The sequence below is a fragment of the Chiloscyllium punctatum genome, chromosome 13 (genome assembly GCF_047496795.1).
Source record: "Chiloscyllium punctatum isolate Juve2018m chromosome 13, sChiPun1.3, whole genome shotgun sequence".
Classification (NCBI taxonomy): Eukaryota; Metazoa; Chordata; class Chondrichthyes; order Orectolobiformes; family Hemiscylliidae; genus Chiloscyllium; species Chiloscyllium punctatum.
The window spans coordinates 85,352,382-85,370,376 of record NC_092751.1 but is presented as its reverse complement, the minus strand read 5'-3'; the positions used below and the strand labels follow the sequence as shown (position 1 = coordinate 85,370,376).

Sequence of the window (17,995 nt, the reverse complement as noted above, 5' to 3'; positions counted from 1 at the left end):
CTACAAGTCACTAATCAGGAGTGTGATGAAATATTGCCCATTTGCCAGGAGCAGGACCAGGGACGTACCCAAAAATGAGCTGCCAACCTGGTGAAGCTATAAAAGAGGATTATTTGTATACCAAGCAATTCCAAAACCAATGGATCAGATCTAAGATCTGCAGTCCTGCAGTATCCAGTCATGGAGTGTGGTCGACGATTATACAACTCACTAGAGGAGGAACCTCCACAAGTATCTACATTCTCAATGATGAGTGAGGTGCGAGTGATGGTGAAGTTTGATTGCGTTGCTTGCTCTGCATTCAAGCTGTCCCTCAGGAAAGGAGAGAGCCTGCGTATCTTCAAGAGGGTCTCTGACGACAGGTGGAGAGGGGAGACCAGCCAAGGAAAAGGGCTGGTACCGCACAAGTACATCCAGAGTTACGTGAGTAACTCTGACCCGACCTTCAGCCCAATGGCTCCCTGCCAGTATCCCAGCACAGGGAGAAAGTGAGGACTGCAGATGCTGGAGATCAGAGCTTAAAAATGTGTTGCTAGAAAAGTGCAGCAGAAAAGTGCACTATCCCAGCACAGACCAGCAGCTCCCTGCCACTATCCCAGCACAGCCCATCAGCTCCCTGCCGCTATCCCAGCACAGCCCATCAGCTCCCTGCCACTATCCCAGCACAGACCAGCAGCTCCCTGCCACTATCCCAGCACAGCCCATCAGCTCCCTGCCACTATCCCAGCACAGCCCATCAGCTCCCTGCCACTATCCCAGCACAGACCAGCAGCTCTCTGCCGCTATCCCAGCACAGCCCATCAGCTCTCTGCCACTATCCCAGCACAGACCAGCAGCTCCCTGCCACTATCCCAGCACAGACCAGCAGCTCTCTGCCACTATCCCAGCACTGCCTAGCAGCTCCCTTCTGCTACCCCATCACAGCCCATCAACTCCCTGCTGTTATCCCAGCACAGCCCATCAAATCTGTGCTGCAATCCCAGCACAGCCCATCCGCTCCATGCTGCTACCCCAGGAATCCTGTAGCAAGTAACTCACCTCCTGACTCCTCAAAGCTGTCCACAAGGCACAAGTCAGCAGTGCAATAGAATATTTCCCACTTGCTTGGATGAGTACAGCTTCAACAACACTCACAAAACTTGATGCCATCCAGGACAAAGTAACTCCCTTGATTGGCAACACAACCACAAACATTCACTCTCTCTATCATCGATGCTCAGTAGCAGTAGTGCATACTAACTTCAAGATGCACTGCAGAAATTCACCAAGGCTCCTTAGACAGCACCTTCCAAACTGCCAACCACCAGCATCGAGACAAGACAAGGGCAGCAGAAACATTTCCCCTCAAAGCCACTCACCATCCTGACTTGGAAATATTACTGTTCCTACACTGTCGCTGGGTCCCTAACATGCTGTGTGTCTACCTACAACACATGTCCTGCAGTGTCAAGACCACCTTCTCAATGGCATCTGAGAACAGGCAATAAGTGCTAGCCAGCTATTAATGCCCACATCCCATGAATGAATCAAAACTATTGCTGGAGTAGGTAGTGCCAGTCAATTCACAACCAGACCATGGAAACATTCAATAATGATGACTGTGCTTTAAGATTTTACAATACCAATGTGAAGTCTTGGTTGTTCTACCCATAGCAATACACAAAGGTCATAATTTTTTTGAATTTTTAGAAATGCCAAGTTGATGATCCATCTCAGCCTTCTCCCGCATCACAGATACCAGTCCGCCACCAATTCATTCCACGTGATATCAAGGTTTACAAGATTTACATCAAGATTTATGTTGCCAAAGTTGGAGGATTTGAGCTATTGGGAGAGGTTGAATAGGCTGAGGCTGTCGTAGGCTGAGGGGTGACCTTATAGAGGTTTACAAAATTATGAGGGGCATGGATAGGATAAATAGACAAAGTCTTTTCCCTGGGGGTTGGGGGGGTACGGGAGGCATAGGTTTAGGGTGAGAGGGGAAAGATATTCAAGAGACCTAAGAGGCAACTTTTTCACGCATAGGGTGGAATGTGTATGGAGTGAGCTGCCAGAGGAAGTGGTGGAGGCTAGTACAATTGCAACATTTAAAAGGAATTGGATGGGTATATTAATAGGAAGGGTTTGGAGGGCCGGGTGCTGGTAAGTGGGACTAGATTAGGTTGGGATATCTGGTCGGCATGGACGAGTTGGACCGAAGAGTCAGTTTCCGTGCTGTACATCTCTATGACTCTATGATAATGGATATTCTGGCAATAGTACTGAAAACTTGACTTCCAGAACGTGCCGCTCCCCTAGACAAGCTGTTCCAGTACAGTTACAACACAGGCATCGATCCCAACAATGTGGGAAGTTGTTGAGGCATGCCTTGTGCACAAAAAACAGGACAAATCCAACCCAGTTGATTACCGCCCCATCAGTCTACTCTCGATTATCAATAAAGTGATGGCAGGTATCAAGCAGCACCTGCTCAGCAATAATCTGCTCGGTGACACCCAGTTTGGGTCCTGCTAGGGCCACTCAGCTCCTGACCTCATTACAGCCTTGGTTCAAACATGGACAAAAGAGCTGAATTCCAGGCAGGTGGTGCAATTGGCAGCCCTTGACATCAAGGCTACATTTGACAGAATGTGGAGCCTTAGCGAAACTAAAGTCAATGGTAATTGGAGAAATGTTCTGCTGTTTGGAGTCATACCTGGCACATGGAAAGGTAGGTGTGTTGCTGGAGGCCACTCACCTCAGCTCCAGGACATCTCTGAAGGTGTTCCTTGGGGTAGTGTCCGAGGCCTGACCAACTCCAGTTGCTTTATCAATGCCCTTCCCTCCATCCCAAGGTCATAAGTAGGGATTTTGCCAATATGATTGCGCAATGCTCAGCACCATTCACAACACCTCAGGTACTGAAGCAGTCCATGTTCAAAAGGAAGAAGTCAGACTTGGGCAAATTGCTGTTGGTGGGATATAATGTCTCAAGATTCAGGGAGTTATCAAAACACCAGAGAGCTGCCCACTCCCCCCACCCATACAGTATAGAAACAGCTTTGGTCCAACTTATCCACGCCTACCAGACATCCCAGTCTTCCTGAGCCCCATTTGCTACTGTTTCACCCGTATCCCTCTAAACCCTTCCTATTAATCCTGACACCTTTTCATTGTTGTAATTATACCAGCCTCCATCACTTACTCTGGCAGCTCATTCCATACATACATCACCCTCTGTGTGAAAAAGTTGCCCCATTTAAATCTTTCCCCTCTCAACTTAAAGCCATGCTTTCTAATTTTAGATTCGCCCACCCCAGGGAAAAGACCTTGTTATTCACCCTCATGATTTAATAAACCTCTATAGCGTCACTCTTCAGCCTCCGATGCTCCAGGGAAAAAGGTCCCAACCTATTCGGCCTCTCCTTATAATTCCAACCCTTCAGTCCTGGCAACATCCTTGTAAATCTTTGCTGCACCTTCTCTTGTTTAACATTGTCCTTTCTATTCAGAAAGCATTAAGAGCAGAAAGCTTTGGTGGTCAGCATCAGAAATCGAATCCCAATGACCTGGGCACTGTGCGCCTGGCTGTAGACTGGCCTCTCATTAATGGTCAAGATCACTGAGTGGGTCTTTAGGTGTTATATCCCACCAACTGCAAACTGAATGAATGTTTTGTCAAAGCCAGGTGTAACTATTCCACGTGGGGAGCCCTGACATAAACATTGAGAAACAAATCCTGACAGTTCTACTAGGCAGCTCCCTTGACCTCTCTGGTTGTTAGGTACTCACTGGTGGATCCAAAGACTTGGAATCGGGAAGGGACAGGCTGGTCTTTGGGAATGTGTGCATGGTGGGGGAAACACCTAGAGTCAACTCCTTGTCCCTGCTGTCGACCACCATTCCTCCCTTCTCCTGCAATAACCATCTTTCAAACCTCACCTCCATGCCCACCCAGCTCTGCTCTCACTCACCTTAGCCCAGGCCCTTTGTTGATCCTGGGTCTTGAGTGAGTGTATTACTGGTTGCCCCTGCTCTTATTAGCACGTAAAATGGGAAAAGTTCCATTTTATTGGCAGCTTTCAAGGACCCTCACCTTAACCATCCTGGGGATCCCTGAATCCCAGATCTTTCCCACAAAAGGCAACATTTCGAGATTTCGAGCTGGGGGTAGTGAGGGGGGGAAATGTGCCTGCCATGAGAGTGCTGCCTGGAGATGTGTTTCTATTCTATACTTGACCAGGCTGCCCAGACAGGAGGGGGACAACCAAAGGATTCATCACAAGTGAACTGAAGAGTTCAAACATTGACAAATTAAAATCAACTTTAGCAAACTTGAGTGATCCATAAATTGTCAGCCTCAAATCTACATTATTCAAAGAAATTATACAGATCAATAACTATCAAGAGATGATGCAGTATCTCCATTAAAGTTTTATTTTAATTCTCATATTTGTTATAAAATCTGCATGTGTTAAATGCCAACACATAAAGCTATTCAGGCAGCATGCACTGCTCTACCACGAGTTGCAACCATCCATATAATTAGGTGACCAAAAGCAGACAATGGAGACACAGAGTGCTTTTACAAAGGTGAATGGTGACTGACTACAGGGTGAATACGGCAAAATGAATAGCAGCTCAAAGTTGGTTACTTAAGGGACCCTTGTTAAATTGGCGACCACGGTAGGACACACAGAATGAGAGTTAGGAGGTGACAGGAAACAAATAGGCTTTGGACAGTTCCCCTTCTTTACAGTTAGCTATTAGGGGCTGGACACCTGTGATCCTCGATTCTTTACAGCAACACTGGTGTGAAGGTTTAGGGGAGAGGGGAAGTGCACCCAGAATCTTCTGAGAAACTGATGACTCTTCATTTTCCAGTCTGTAGGAAGGGGGAGAAAACAACATATTAGAATAGACCAGCTTGTGGATAGACCCCCAAACTCAGTGAGATATTCCGGTGCACAATCGCAGAAACACTTATAACTCTGTTGGTGATTTTTCAAAGACCTTCAATTCTCGGCAGCTCAGTGCATAGAATTAATAGTTTTGCTGATTGAGTTTGTCCTTCACATCAGTCCATGATATCGAGGCTTTGTGTCAACAACTGCTGGTGAGGTTTAAAACTTTCCTCAGTGTTTTCTCAGTGTTTAGCCATAAGTTCAGCACTATCCACAACAGCAAAGAATCAAGGGTACCCCTTTATCAACACTACCACTAACAATGGGATGCCACAAGCAATTCATGTGGTCGTCGTGCACTCTCATGATGCCTGCATTTATAATCCAGCAGGCATCATGTCAGAACAGAAGTGTCAACTTAGTGCCAGAACTCTGCTGTGATGTTAAATCCATTAGGCACAGGTATAAAAACTGAAAGAGGAATACACAAAGGTGGAGGAACCTTGGAAGAAAAGGGATAGTTAGATTTGAGGTAAACAATGGAAAGGTAATCCCGTGGCAATGAGATTTACAACTAAATCATGAAAGAGTTCAGGAGAAGTTCAAAGATAAAATTAACAGATGGTGGAAAGTAAAAAGATTCTTCATGAAAAGACAGAACAATAAAATTAAATATATCGGATTAAAAATCTGAAGGATAAAACGATTTTCCAGAGATGCAGTTGAGTATTGGTCCACGTTCATATCAGGACAAAGAATTCCTGAAAGGTCACAATCAGAAACTAAAGCTCACACATTCTATTTGCTATTCTTTATCTCATTCTATCTTAATTTTATTTAATCTCGAATATCATCCTGGTGCTCCCTTGATTCAGATAGAAAGCGAATTTGATCCAAGAGATAAACAGAACTAATTGATGCTCAACTCAGAATGGTACAGCACAGAAATGGTCCTTCAGCCTCTCTGTACACATCTATCCACACTAATCTCACTTACCAGAGCTTTATCTGTTCTTCCTTCCAAAGTTCACAACTTATCTGCTAACTTTTGCCTACTCACTTATCCCATCTATAACCATTCACAGACTCTGAGTATCTTCCTCATCTTGGTTTCTGTTCTATCCTTACATTATCAGCAAATTTAGCTACTGACACATTTAGTCTATTCATCCAAGTCATTAATAACAATGGTAAATAGTTGTGTATCGAACACTGGTCCCTGTGGTGCTTGTATAGTTTGTCAACTCAAAATGACTCATTCACCTGACACTACTTCCTGTTAGTTTGCCAAAGCTCTATCTAGACCTGTGAGCTCTTAGCTTGTACAGTAATTTTATTATGTGGCCCCTAACTGAATTCCTTTTGGAAACCTAACAATGTGACACATACTATTCCCCCTTTATCCACCCGGCTTGTTGCATCGTCAAAAAAATTCTAACAGATTTGTCAAAAACAATTTCCCTTTCGCAAAACTAGATCAACTCTGCCTGATTAGACTACTTACAGTGTGGAAACAGGCCCTTCGGCCCAACAAGTCCACACCGACCCGCCGAAGCACAACCACCCATACCCCTACATCTACCCCTTTACCTAACACTATGGGCAATTTAGCCTGGCTAATTCACCTGACCTGCACATCTTTTGGACTGTGGGAGGAAACCGGAGCACCCGGAGGAAACCCACGCAGACACGGGGATAATGTGCAAACTCCACACAGAGAGTCGCCTGAGGCGGGAATTGAACCCGGGTCTCTGGCGCTGTGAGGCAGCAGTGCTAACCACTGTGCCACCGTGCCGCCCCAATTAATATTTGATTTCTAAATATTCATAAGAAATAGGAGCAGGAGTAGGCCGTCATGGCTGATCCAATATTCCTCACATTCACTTTCTTGCCCTTTCATCCTAATCCTCCATTCCCTGATCAAGAATCTAGCTCAAACTAAATATACACAAGACATCTGCTCTCTGTGGCAAGAAGGATTTGCTAGCACAGCCTAAATAATGGATTCTAGCAATTTCTTAAGAGAGATATTAGAATAACTAGCCTGGGGATTCCTCCTTTAGCTCTCCATCCTAATTGAACAATGGTGTTACATTTGCATTTGTCCAATCCAGTGGTACTTTTCCCGAATCTAGGGAGTTCTGGAAGATCATAACCAATCCATCTGTTGCCTCTGCAACTACTTCCTATGGGACTCTAGGATACAGGCTGTCAGATCTTCAGTCCCATTAGCTTTTCTTGTGCTTTTCCTCTATAATTGTGACTGTTTTAAGTTCCTCATTCCTTTTTGCTCCCTGCTTTCCTTTTACCAGAGAATGCTTTTTGTGGCTTTGACTGTGAAGACTGATCAAAATACTTCTCAAAATGTGTTCCACTTCCTTGTTTCCCATTATTACTCCCTAAAGGAGCAATGTTCAAATTAGTTACACCTATGCTGCTATTAATCTTCACAATATTGCACATCTTTTTCTTAAATTTGATAACATCCTTAATAGTGCACAAATATTGCAGTCTTCTCAGAGAAGTTGGTGGAATCTAATGGCTTTTGGGGTTGGCGATGTTGAGTAAGTTCCAGTCTTATTTCGTGGAATATTCTATTGTCAAAAGCTTCTGTTAAGTATCACCCTTGTAACTCCCTCTCCAGCCTGGATACCCCGTCATGCAATATTTACCATTTTTACCTGGAGTTGCACCATACTGTGCAAATCTATTCTTGAACTAAGAAAGGGGAGAGTTCACAAGTCAGTACATTAGGGTTAGGCTGCATGGTGTAAAGAGTTGGTCCATGGAAGCACTGAAATGAAAATGGAATGTTTAGGGTCTGTAGGAAGAACGGGAAGGAAAGGACGATCCAAAGTCTTCCTGGAGATCTCACTCTACCTCTTCAGTGGCCTCTGTAGCTTCCACCAGTTGCTCCTCTAAGGTCTGTTCTCCCTCAGCCACCGGTTGAGCAGGAACTTCCCGACCAAATTCATCCTGGCAAGACAGAACCGTACAAGTTAACGTCAGCCTCTTATTGCAAAGAAAGAAAGTAGCTTTGCATATACCCACCCAGCAATCGCCTTAAACCCAAGATCTTATATTGCGACAGAAACATGAGAAACATCAAGACTTTTAATGTCATGATGATATCTGTAGATGGAACACATGAGTTGCCTTAAACCAGACCATTCGAGGTGCCACAGTGGCTCAGTGGTTAGCACTGCTGCCTTATAGCACCAGGGGTGTGGGATCAATTCTACTCTGTGCAGAGTTTGCATATTCTCTCTATGCCTGCGTGGGTTTCCTCCCGCGCTTATTTGTGGGCGGCACGGTGGCACAGTGGTTAGCACTGCTGCCTCACAGCACCAGAGACCTGGGTCCAATTCCCACTTCAGGCAACTGTCTGTGTGGAGTTTGCACATTCTCCCCGTGTCTGCGTGGGTTTCCTCCAGGTGCTCCGGTTTCCTCCCACAGTCCAAAAATGTGCAGGTTAGGTGAATTGGCCATGCTAAATTGCCCCTGTTGTTAGGTGAAGGGGTAAATGAAGGGATATGGGTCTGGGTGGGTTGCTCTTCGGAGGGTCGGTGTGGACTTGTTGGGCCGAAGGGCCTGTTTCCATGCTGTAAGTAATCTAATCTAATCTAGTCCAAAATATGCAGATTAGGTGGATTGGCTGTGCTAAATTGCCCCATAGTGTCCAATAATGTGTGGGATAGGTGGTTTAACCATGGGATAATGCAGGGTCATAGGGTTTGGTTTGGGTGGGATGTACTCCAAAGGATTGGTGTGGACTCAGTGGGCTGAATGGAATGCTTCCACACTGTAGAGATCCTATTAAATTTACAATAGAGAAAGACTCATGTGAATGGGATGATTCCATATCAGTGCACTTCTGGAGAGGAAATGTGAGGAACAGAGGATTTGCTCATTGTTGTTACACCCAACAATGAGTTTGAATTAGTTTCAAAGCAAGTTCTTTCTCCTGGTATCCTATTAACATTCTCCCAGCATTAAATTAACTCGTCATCTGCTCTATTTGAAATGTGGCTGCCACATTTGCTGCAAGCAATGACAAATGAATTTTGAAATAATGAATTTTTGCATCTCTCTGAAACGATGTACATAAATGCAAGTTCGCAATTCTTCCTACACATAGAAATTAGTTTGTGCATTCTTAACCCATTTTGAGCATTGAGCCACAATTTACAATCTTGCTGATAGGGACCAGAGAGAACTTTGACACAGTGAGGACATGCTTTCCCTGATTGGGGCTACCCAGTGTTGTTAACACATAAGTGAGGGAGCTCTGCCTTTTGACTGAACCATGCCAATTTGGGATGCTGGTTTGAGTTGCCTAACCTCTGCATTGTCTCTGTGTCAAATCAAACACATAAAACAGTTTCAACATTCACTGTTGTTATCACCTCACTCTGCTGTTATCACCTCACACTTGCAGCCATTTTCAAGGTAAAACTGATTGGAGCTGAACGTTAACAGAAGCAAGAGGGTGTGCACCTGGAAGTTCTGGGCCAAGTTGCAAAATGAAGAGAAAATCAACTCCAACATGAAACACAAAGGAGGTTTTCCACAGAGCTGTTTGGTGATTTTGCAGGTGGCATCTAAATGCACGTTGTTGTTGTGGTTAATGTAGCATCCCATTGCTCTGCTTCCACTCCCACTGATTGGATACTGGAACCAGCTAAACCCTAGACCCTGTTGCAGGTAGAGAATCTCACACTCCGATGTTCAAAAAGAAGAAAGACATTTATATAGCACCTGTCATGTCCCCCAAAATATCCCACAGTGCCTTACAGTTAAAGAACTGCTTTTGAAGGATGAGAGGTGACTTGATAGAGGTGTATAGGATGAGGAGAGACATTGATAAGAGTGGACAGCCAGAGACATTTTCCCCAGGGCAGAAATAGCTATCATGATGGCGCATAATTTTGAGGTGATTGGCCGAAGTTTTAGGGGAGATGTCAGAGGAAGGTTCTTTACACAGAGTGTGGTGGGTGCATGGAATGTACTGCCAGCAGTGGTAGTAGTCAGATACATTAGGGACATTTAAGCAACTTTTCGATAGGCACAGGGATGATAGTAAAATGTAGCCTATGTAGGTTAGTTTGTTCTTAGAATAGGATAAAAGGTCAGCACAACATCGAGGGCTGAAGGGCCTGTACTGTGTTCTACACTGTTCTGTCTTGTTCTATGTAAAGTCCAACAATCAGAAAATCTCTATCAGTTAAACAATGAATGGTGTTGAGAACACAGAGATGAAATCTCTTATTCTTCAAACAGTGTACCTTTAGGTGTCTCACTTTCAAAGTGTCACTCCTCTTGCAGGATGTGAGAGACATTCGACCTGAATTCTGTGCTCAAGTCACTGAAGTGGGGACTTCAATTCACAAGCTGCTGAATCCAAAAGTCAGGGTGCGAGCTAGTCTCCGTACCCTGAATGGTACACCCCAAAATCTAATACCTGAGGATATGGTGAGTGGACTGAGCTCGCCCGGCCCTAATCCTCATAACTGCCAATGGCATTTTACTACGACAGCGCAGATCTCGCTTTGATTGTAGGACTGGGTGAGACATTTTAGGAATGAGGGACTCCCGAAGTTTCAGGACCAAACCCAGAGCAGCTACTCAGAGCTCTTACAGCTCAGCCTCATGTGACCAAGTTGGATGTGGGCTATTTTAAGAACTGTGTGCGTCAGTAATTCCTGTGCCTTGGATTAACGCGATCAGATTGCAGACATCAAAAGCAGCACATTTCACTCGCCAGCCGTCCTTTCCCGTGATTTCAGTAAAAGCACGGGCTAGGCTCGCGGGAGGATGTGCAGGGAGGGGAAAGCAGACCGATGCACCCCTCCCACATGACTTCCGCATCTGCATTGCAGTAAACTTCTGGGAAAGTGTCACACCCGCAGATTGGGAGGGTGCTGAATAATGCAGAGCCTTGTCAAGGACAGCCCGAGGAGACAACAGCAGCAGCAGCCCTGGATGAGGGCTTGAAAGTAGCAAGACTGACCCTCAACCGAATGACATCCGTTGGCTAAATTAAACACCGCACCAGCACCTCCATCTCTCTGCCCCCATCTACTATACCAAACAAAAAGCAGAATAAACAGAAACAGAAATTGCTGGAAAAACTCGGCAGGTCTGGCAACATCTGAGGAGATAAATTAGAGTTAACTTTTTGGGATTCCTCAGAACAGCAGGATTAAGTCTGTTTGAGTTTAGATTCCCTACAGTGTGGAAACAAGACCTTCAGCCCAACTGGTCCACACCAACCCTCTGAAGAGTAACCCACCCAGACCCATTTCCCTCTGACTAATCCATCTAGCACTATGGGCAACTTAGCATGGTCGATTCACCTGACCTGCACATCTTTGGACTGTGGGAGGAAACCAGAGCCCCCAGAGGGGGCCCACACAGACACTAGGAGAATGTGCAAGCTCCACACCGACAGATGCTCAAGGCTGGAATTGAACCTGGGACCCTGGTGCTATGAGGTAGCAGTGCTAGACACCATGCCACATGGTATCTTACAGATGTCTTACTTTGACATCTTCGAAACGATAAAGTGGAGGTGTCAGTGTTGGACTGGGGTGGACAGTCAAAAATCACATGACACTGAGTTATAGTCCAACGGGGTTTATCTGAAACCACAAGCTTTGAGACCCCCTGCCCCAAAGCCTGCTGTTTCAAATAAACCTGTTGGACTATAACCCAGTGTCGTGTGATTTTCACCTATAAAGTAACATTTGCCATTTTGCCAGTAATCTTCTACACGCAGTGATAAACACTACCAACATTATGGGACTTGGGCCCAGAATGGAATGGTGTCAAGTTGGCTCAGGATGATGGGAAATCACAACCTTCTTGGCCAGTGTTTCTTTCTCAGTGTTGGCGCATTGTCCAGTTGTTCACATGTGTGTGTGTCTGACCAAAGGGAGCCACTGTCCTAGATTAAGCAACCACCTTAAGACTGGCCTTGAGCATCGCTGCCTCCACCAGTGTTTCATACAGCACCCACTACATGATCTGCTGCCAATCGAACACATCCAACACAAGTTCGTAGGCAGCCAGGAAAAAAGGCCAATTCATTTTCTTTTGTAAAGTGGCACTTTCCAATTCCTCCTCTGGACCTTTACAGTGACAGTTAGAAATTGGCTTTTATATTTAGCTACAGTGAGAGAAAGTGATACATTCCTCCAATCCAAAACCAACTCTGTCCTGGCCTCATTCAGAGTCTGATTGAGGGGCCTGGCATTGGGAATGAGATATTCCGCTCCCCTTGCCTCTCCTTTCCCGCCTTTCACTATCCTGTCATTCCCATGTCTGTATCCCTCCTCAGCCCAGGCTTCGGGTGTAGTACCAGGCACATCCAGAGGTGGCGCTGAGTGTAGACGAACTGCTGGCCTCTCACTGGCCAATGGGTGTTGGTGGGTAGGGGTACCAACCTCAGGGTCCTGAGTCACAGCAGAGGGCACACTGTTGATCTTTTCAGTGCCCGATAGCCCTGTGACACTTGTGCCATTCTGCAAAGAGGCAATGTCGAGTGTCATCAGTTAGCCGGCCAGTGTCGAATATTCCCCTTTCAATCTCTACAGGATTCTAGCTCTGCAATTTATATTATTGTTTAAATTTGATCTAGCCGCAATAATTGGTACTGTACCTGTACAACTTAATCAGGAAAGACATAGGAGAAAATTGGTCCTTATGTTTTATATCAAAAATATTTTGACGTCTGTTTTTTCACTCCTTCAGTAGACTGCAGTGATATTTGATTGCTCGAGTGGTTACTTTCACAAAATTGATTTTGTGAATTCACTGATGGTAATTACTTGGAAAATCAGTGTTCCCATTATATCTATCCCCGAGCCACAATCACTTGGGTAGTCATCTCACCAGGACTGAGGTAAAATTTGTGGATTTATTGAATCTGTGGAAAGATTAGCCAAAGGTAGCAGACAGCATCAACAAAGGAACTGTTCACTGGTTTGCAGCTCTCTTAAATGGGTACCCACACTGTCCTGGTTTCCTGTCATTTCTCTTTATGTTCTCTTGCTACAGTCTCATGGACTTCTTTAGGGGAAGACAGTGGCATGGTACTAATGTCACTGAACCTGTAATCCAAAAGACCAGGCTGCACAGAACACAACCAAGTGGTCAGGTTTTTATACCCTGTATGAACAATGCTTATTCTCACCAACTGAGCAACCCCACTGGCTGCTGCCACATTCTCCACTCCTTCCACCGTTTTATTCGCTACTGTGTTGACTCCGGCCACCACTGCCCCTCCAACCACATTCGCCTGCTCCTTGGTTTTCTCAGCCACTGCCAATGAAATGAGAGAGAATTCTTAACAACACAGCCTGAGGGTCAAGGGTGGGGAAAATGACTGTTCCAGTGACCCCCACTCGCTATCTGTTACCTGTGTTCACGCTTTGTACAACTCCTTCCTTCGTTTTGGTGCCTGTTTGGGAAGACAAAAAGGAAAGTTATAATGGTGCAGCTGAAGAAAATGTTGAGGGCTGTACACCACCTCCCGTGCCCCGTGGAGTTACTACATGTTTTGAAATGGTCCTATATTATTCTGATTTGTTTCCCATGGTCTGGTTAAGGTATTCCCTTCTAACGGGGCAGTAATTATCTAGTGATTCTGCGATGATACAAACAAAGGTAGCCACTCCACTCCAATTATAGTCAACCTCCAAGGGATACTGCCTGAGCAGCAGGCCATTTGATTTTCTGTCTGAGCAGCGCCACCAGGAGTGGTGGCCACTGCTGGTACTGCAGCGAAACTGGAATTGGTGACGAGAACTTAGGTGGAGTTGGGGGTTTGTCAGAGCGGGCCAGGCATCCTGGGAAGCATGATCGTGATGCAGTGCTTGGGGTGACGTTTGTATAGGGGGGTGTTATCATACAGCACAAGGTGCTCGAATAGAGGGGACCCCACCACCCACGTTTGTATTCAGACTACCAGGTGGAAATTACCAGAGGTGGAAAAGAGAAAAAAGCTTTATGTGATTATTAATTATCCATTGAGAGCATCAATATTGATCTGAAAGTGGACAGGTCACCTAACACCGACTCTACTAATACCCTGGTGGAGGGGAACAAGCAGCAGGAGTGACCCCACCTAGGTTTTTCTGCCATTTCTTGCCAACTTGCTCCCAGAGGCCAGCGTAACATTCTGGATAAAGAGTTGCCCCTTGAATGATACAGGAAAAGATTAAAAATCACACAACACCAGGTTATAGTCCAACAGGTTTAACTGGAAGCACTAGCTTTCGGAGCGCTGCTTCTTCATATGCACATAAACCTGTTGGACTATAACCTGGTGTTGTGTGATTTTTAACTTTGTACACCCCAGTCCAACACCGGCACCTCCAAATCAGGAAAAGATTAGCTACTGTTCAACTGTGAAGAGCTTCCAAGACAAACTCAATACTGCATTGACTTGATATCAAAGCATGTACGTTCAAACGGGTCTTGAACAACAACGAGGGGCAAAGGTCTGTAACTCAGGTCCCAAACTGGTCCTCTGGCTGACAGTACACGTCCAGAATCAAAGCCAAATATTCCATCGGTTTGTATCTTCTGGTGCTTTTATTCTGAAGCGCTGTCATGACATTATTCCACCACTAGATGGGGAGTTAGGTGAAGTCATATCACACATTGGATGGCTACATTGATACTGGGTGTGTTCAATGCGAACTCCCCTTGTTGCTACAAACTGGATAACCCTTTCCTAATGAGATGGATTTTCGTTTTCTTGTGATGATGCTATTTCTGCTACACAGATCTCTTTGAGTGCCGAAGCACGGAAGAACTTTGAAATACTGATGGACCATTCCTTCTATGAATTGTGTTCAAGAGCTTGACTGGCACATGGAGATACCCAGCCTCGATGGGAGCACACCTTAACTCCTCTGAGGGGGTATCAAAGTCACCATCCTATTCCTGCTTCAGGGCAAACATACTGTGCACTCATTAACCTGAAATGTAACATAATCTTTCTCTCTACAAATACGCTCTGATTTCTGGTATTCTTAATTTGTTTTTATTCCAGCATCCACAGCATTTTGCTTTTATATGGACACTCCCCTTTCCTCGGTATTTGTTATAAGCTAGTAGGACAGAAAGGAGACTAATAAACAGGCCTTAAGATTGTAATAGAATAGATACAAGAGATGAGATTACATTAACTGGGGAGGGCGAGGGATAATGTAAAATCAAAAACTGAGAACTAGGCCTGAATGAAAAAAAAATCATTTAGTTTCTAAAAAGCATTTTAAAAAGTTGAATATTAAAACTGCATTGATATTTCAGTAGTTTTGTTAATATTAGACAGAGCACACTGGGTGAGATGTAAATTCGCGGAACGAGCTTGCCTAGAGGAGCTTCTTTGGAGCTGTCAGGAGGCGAAGGGTTAAAACATGGGACTTAAGGCTCAGTTTGGTCATGTGAGAGAAGATATGATTATGCAGTAATCACTCCCATCAGTGCTGCTTGGGGACATTATAGCATAGACCATGAATAGGATATGAGAGCTTCAAAACCACATCGAGATGTGAATTAACTTCTTATTAACCCGATCTCTATTAATCTACAGGCTGAATCAGGAGTGTCTTAGTCTCTCACTCAAGACCATGGTGCATTTAATTCTAGCCATCTTGTGCTTGCTGGTCTACATTGACTCTCTGTCCCGCATCACCTTATTCTAAAGCCGCAATCCTTATGTTCAAATCGTCTTTGTTGTCCCACCCTTTGGTCTCTCTTTGTAATCTCCAGGGAAAAGAAAACTCAAAAAGAATTCTCTTCTGCACTAATTCTGGCCTCTGGGGAATCTGATGTCCAATGTAATGAAGCAATTTTTATTCTTTCGTCTGATGTTTTGCCACTTTAGTCTTGATGCTGGTTTCTTCCTAGGGTTTAATGACGATTGCCAGTCTATGGAAACTCTCCTTGTTACAGAGTTTTTGAATGGAAATAGCATGATATAGCCAGGTCTGAGCACCAGCCGCCCCTCCCAGCTCCATAACTGGCTAGTTCCAACATCCCACCAAAAATCATTCCCTCCGTCATGCACAGGGTGCTCACAGCCTCCTTCCCTTCAATCTTTTTCCTGCTATTCCAAAGAATCACTTTAAACATAAGTAGCATTGGGAGCACCCACTGTAATAAAAATCTAATGTTCAAGGCAAACCTAACAAAGTTACAATATTGTGCATGTTTTTCCCCTCTAGGAGAGAGTGTGTCTACCTCCTAGACGGGCTGCTTCTGAGGGAATAAACCCTCCCGGGGGGTGGGGTGGTAGTGACCTGTCCTTGCCCCTCCCGCATGGTGTGCTCCAGCACTGCAGAGTGGACATAGGGAGCAACATTGCAATGATGGGTCATCAAACGCCTCTCAAAAAAAATGTCACCCGCCTGAATTCAGTCATTCTCAGAATGCTTCTGGGGTCTCACTTTAAAATCACTAGAATACACCAGGGCTTCTAAAGATGAAGATTTTCTGCACTTTTAACAAAGGCGAGGCAGGTATCTGTGTGTTGGATGTAAGGCTGCTCAATTTTGTAGAGCAGGAGTCCCATTCTCTCTTATAGGTCCCATCCTCCCTCAAACTCCCACCTTTCCGCAGCATCCCTGCCTGGGACAAAGCCGACAGAGAATTCCGACATGTTCCTGACTCAATCCGGAGCATTTTAAAATGGGAGAGAAACTTGAATAGTTTCAGCCCTTGGGGCCGAAGGCAATTGATTAGGATGAGTTTGCTTCTCTCTCCTATCTTGGTGGCTACAGCATTCACTGGTGCACCCCAACTCCTCCCTAATGAAGCTCAATTCAGCATCATTCCAAACTACAGGACCCGGGCCACCTCAGAAAACACAACGGGAGATTCTGCCAAACGCATTTAAAGTGAGGGAAAAGCTCCCAAGGGCGGCTGGAGACAGTGTTCCCTCAGTGGGAAGATACAGCACCCCCCCCACCCCACCCCACTCCTGCACTAAAACCTGACAGGAAGGAAAATGGGCAAAAATGAGGACTGCAGATGCTGGAAACCAGAGTTTAGATCAGAGTGGTGCATTTAGGTCAGGCAGCATCCGAGGAGCAGGAAAATCGACATTTCAGGCAAAAAGCCCTTCATCAGGAGGGAAAATACATCATTCACACTCTGCAAAAAAACTGTTTTGGGGGTGAGGGTAGGGTGGGGAAGAGTGCTTTTCCTGTCTTGTCGAACATCACCTTTGGGGAAATGTTGAAAAGCACTCAGTTCCAGTCTGCCCATTCTTTTAATTAGCTGTTCCCTGGTTCTTTTTTAAACCCTACTTCACCGATTCAACTTGTTCCCCCACAGAGCTGCAAAAACAAAATCCCTCCCCCTCCCGCTTCAAAAAAAAAACCCCAAAACCTCCCGCAGGAACAAGCGAGAGCATCCCCGGAGCTGGCTGCCTGGGTGCTGCAGCTCGGTGTGCCTTCTTACCCACATACATCACTCCTTCTTTCGTCCTCTCTGCAGCATCCTGAACGCCCTGTTTGGTTTTCTCTGCTGCTGCCACCACACCCTCCTTAGCAAACGAGAACCCCTTCTTCAGAACGTCCATGCTGGCTACAGTGAGAGCTGTTCGTTAGAAGTGCGAGAGCCGTTCCTGCTGAGGAGTGCCCCTCAGTTCACACTAAAGCTACAGCAGCTCTTCAGCACCAACTCGAGTAGCTCGCTCTGACTGCAGTCCTCTCCCCTTCGTTCTGCCTGTCTCTGACCAGATCTCTCTCTCTCTCTCTCTCTCTCTGTATCCCTGCACTGAATGATGAAGCTGTCAGCCTTTGCCAGCCCTATTTATGAGGTGCCTTGCCAACGGTGCACGCAGTGCCTATGAATATCCTTTGCTGCAATATTAATGACATTGATCCGGGAGGGGGGACCGATGGACTGGATGTCTTTCCTGTACAGGATCCAGGGAACCAAGAGCATTGGCTGCTGGAGCTCTGCAGCTGAAAGCTGCAAAGGCATCAAATACTGCCATCATTCTCCAGTACTGCAGAGTACCACTATCGGAGCCCCCAGTCAATCCACAAACAAGGACTTCATCGGTTTTCTTTTCAACAAAATAAAATCTGCCT

General features: G+C 45.5%; 1 protein-coding gene across 1 annotated transcript; it reads right to left on the bottom strand.

Moving 5' to 3' along the window:
- Positions 1–4,395: 4,395 nt before the first annotated feature.
- sncga (synuclein, gamma a) lies at positions 4,396–17,714 on the bottom strand. The gene is made up of 5 exons (XM_072583065.1): positions 17,358–17,714; positions 13,303–13,344; positions 13,078–13,205; positions 7,764–7,859; positions 4,396–4,864 (listed from the first exon to the last, which is right to left on the bottom strand). Exons 1-5 carry the CDS (start codon positions 17,476–17,478, stop codon positions 4,853–4,855), a joined length of 399 nt encoding a protein of 132 aa, XP_072439166.1. The 5' UTR covers positions 17,479–17,714; the 3' UTR covers positions 4,396–4,852.
- Positions 17,715–17,995: the final 281 nt, after the last annotated feature.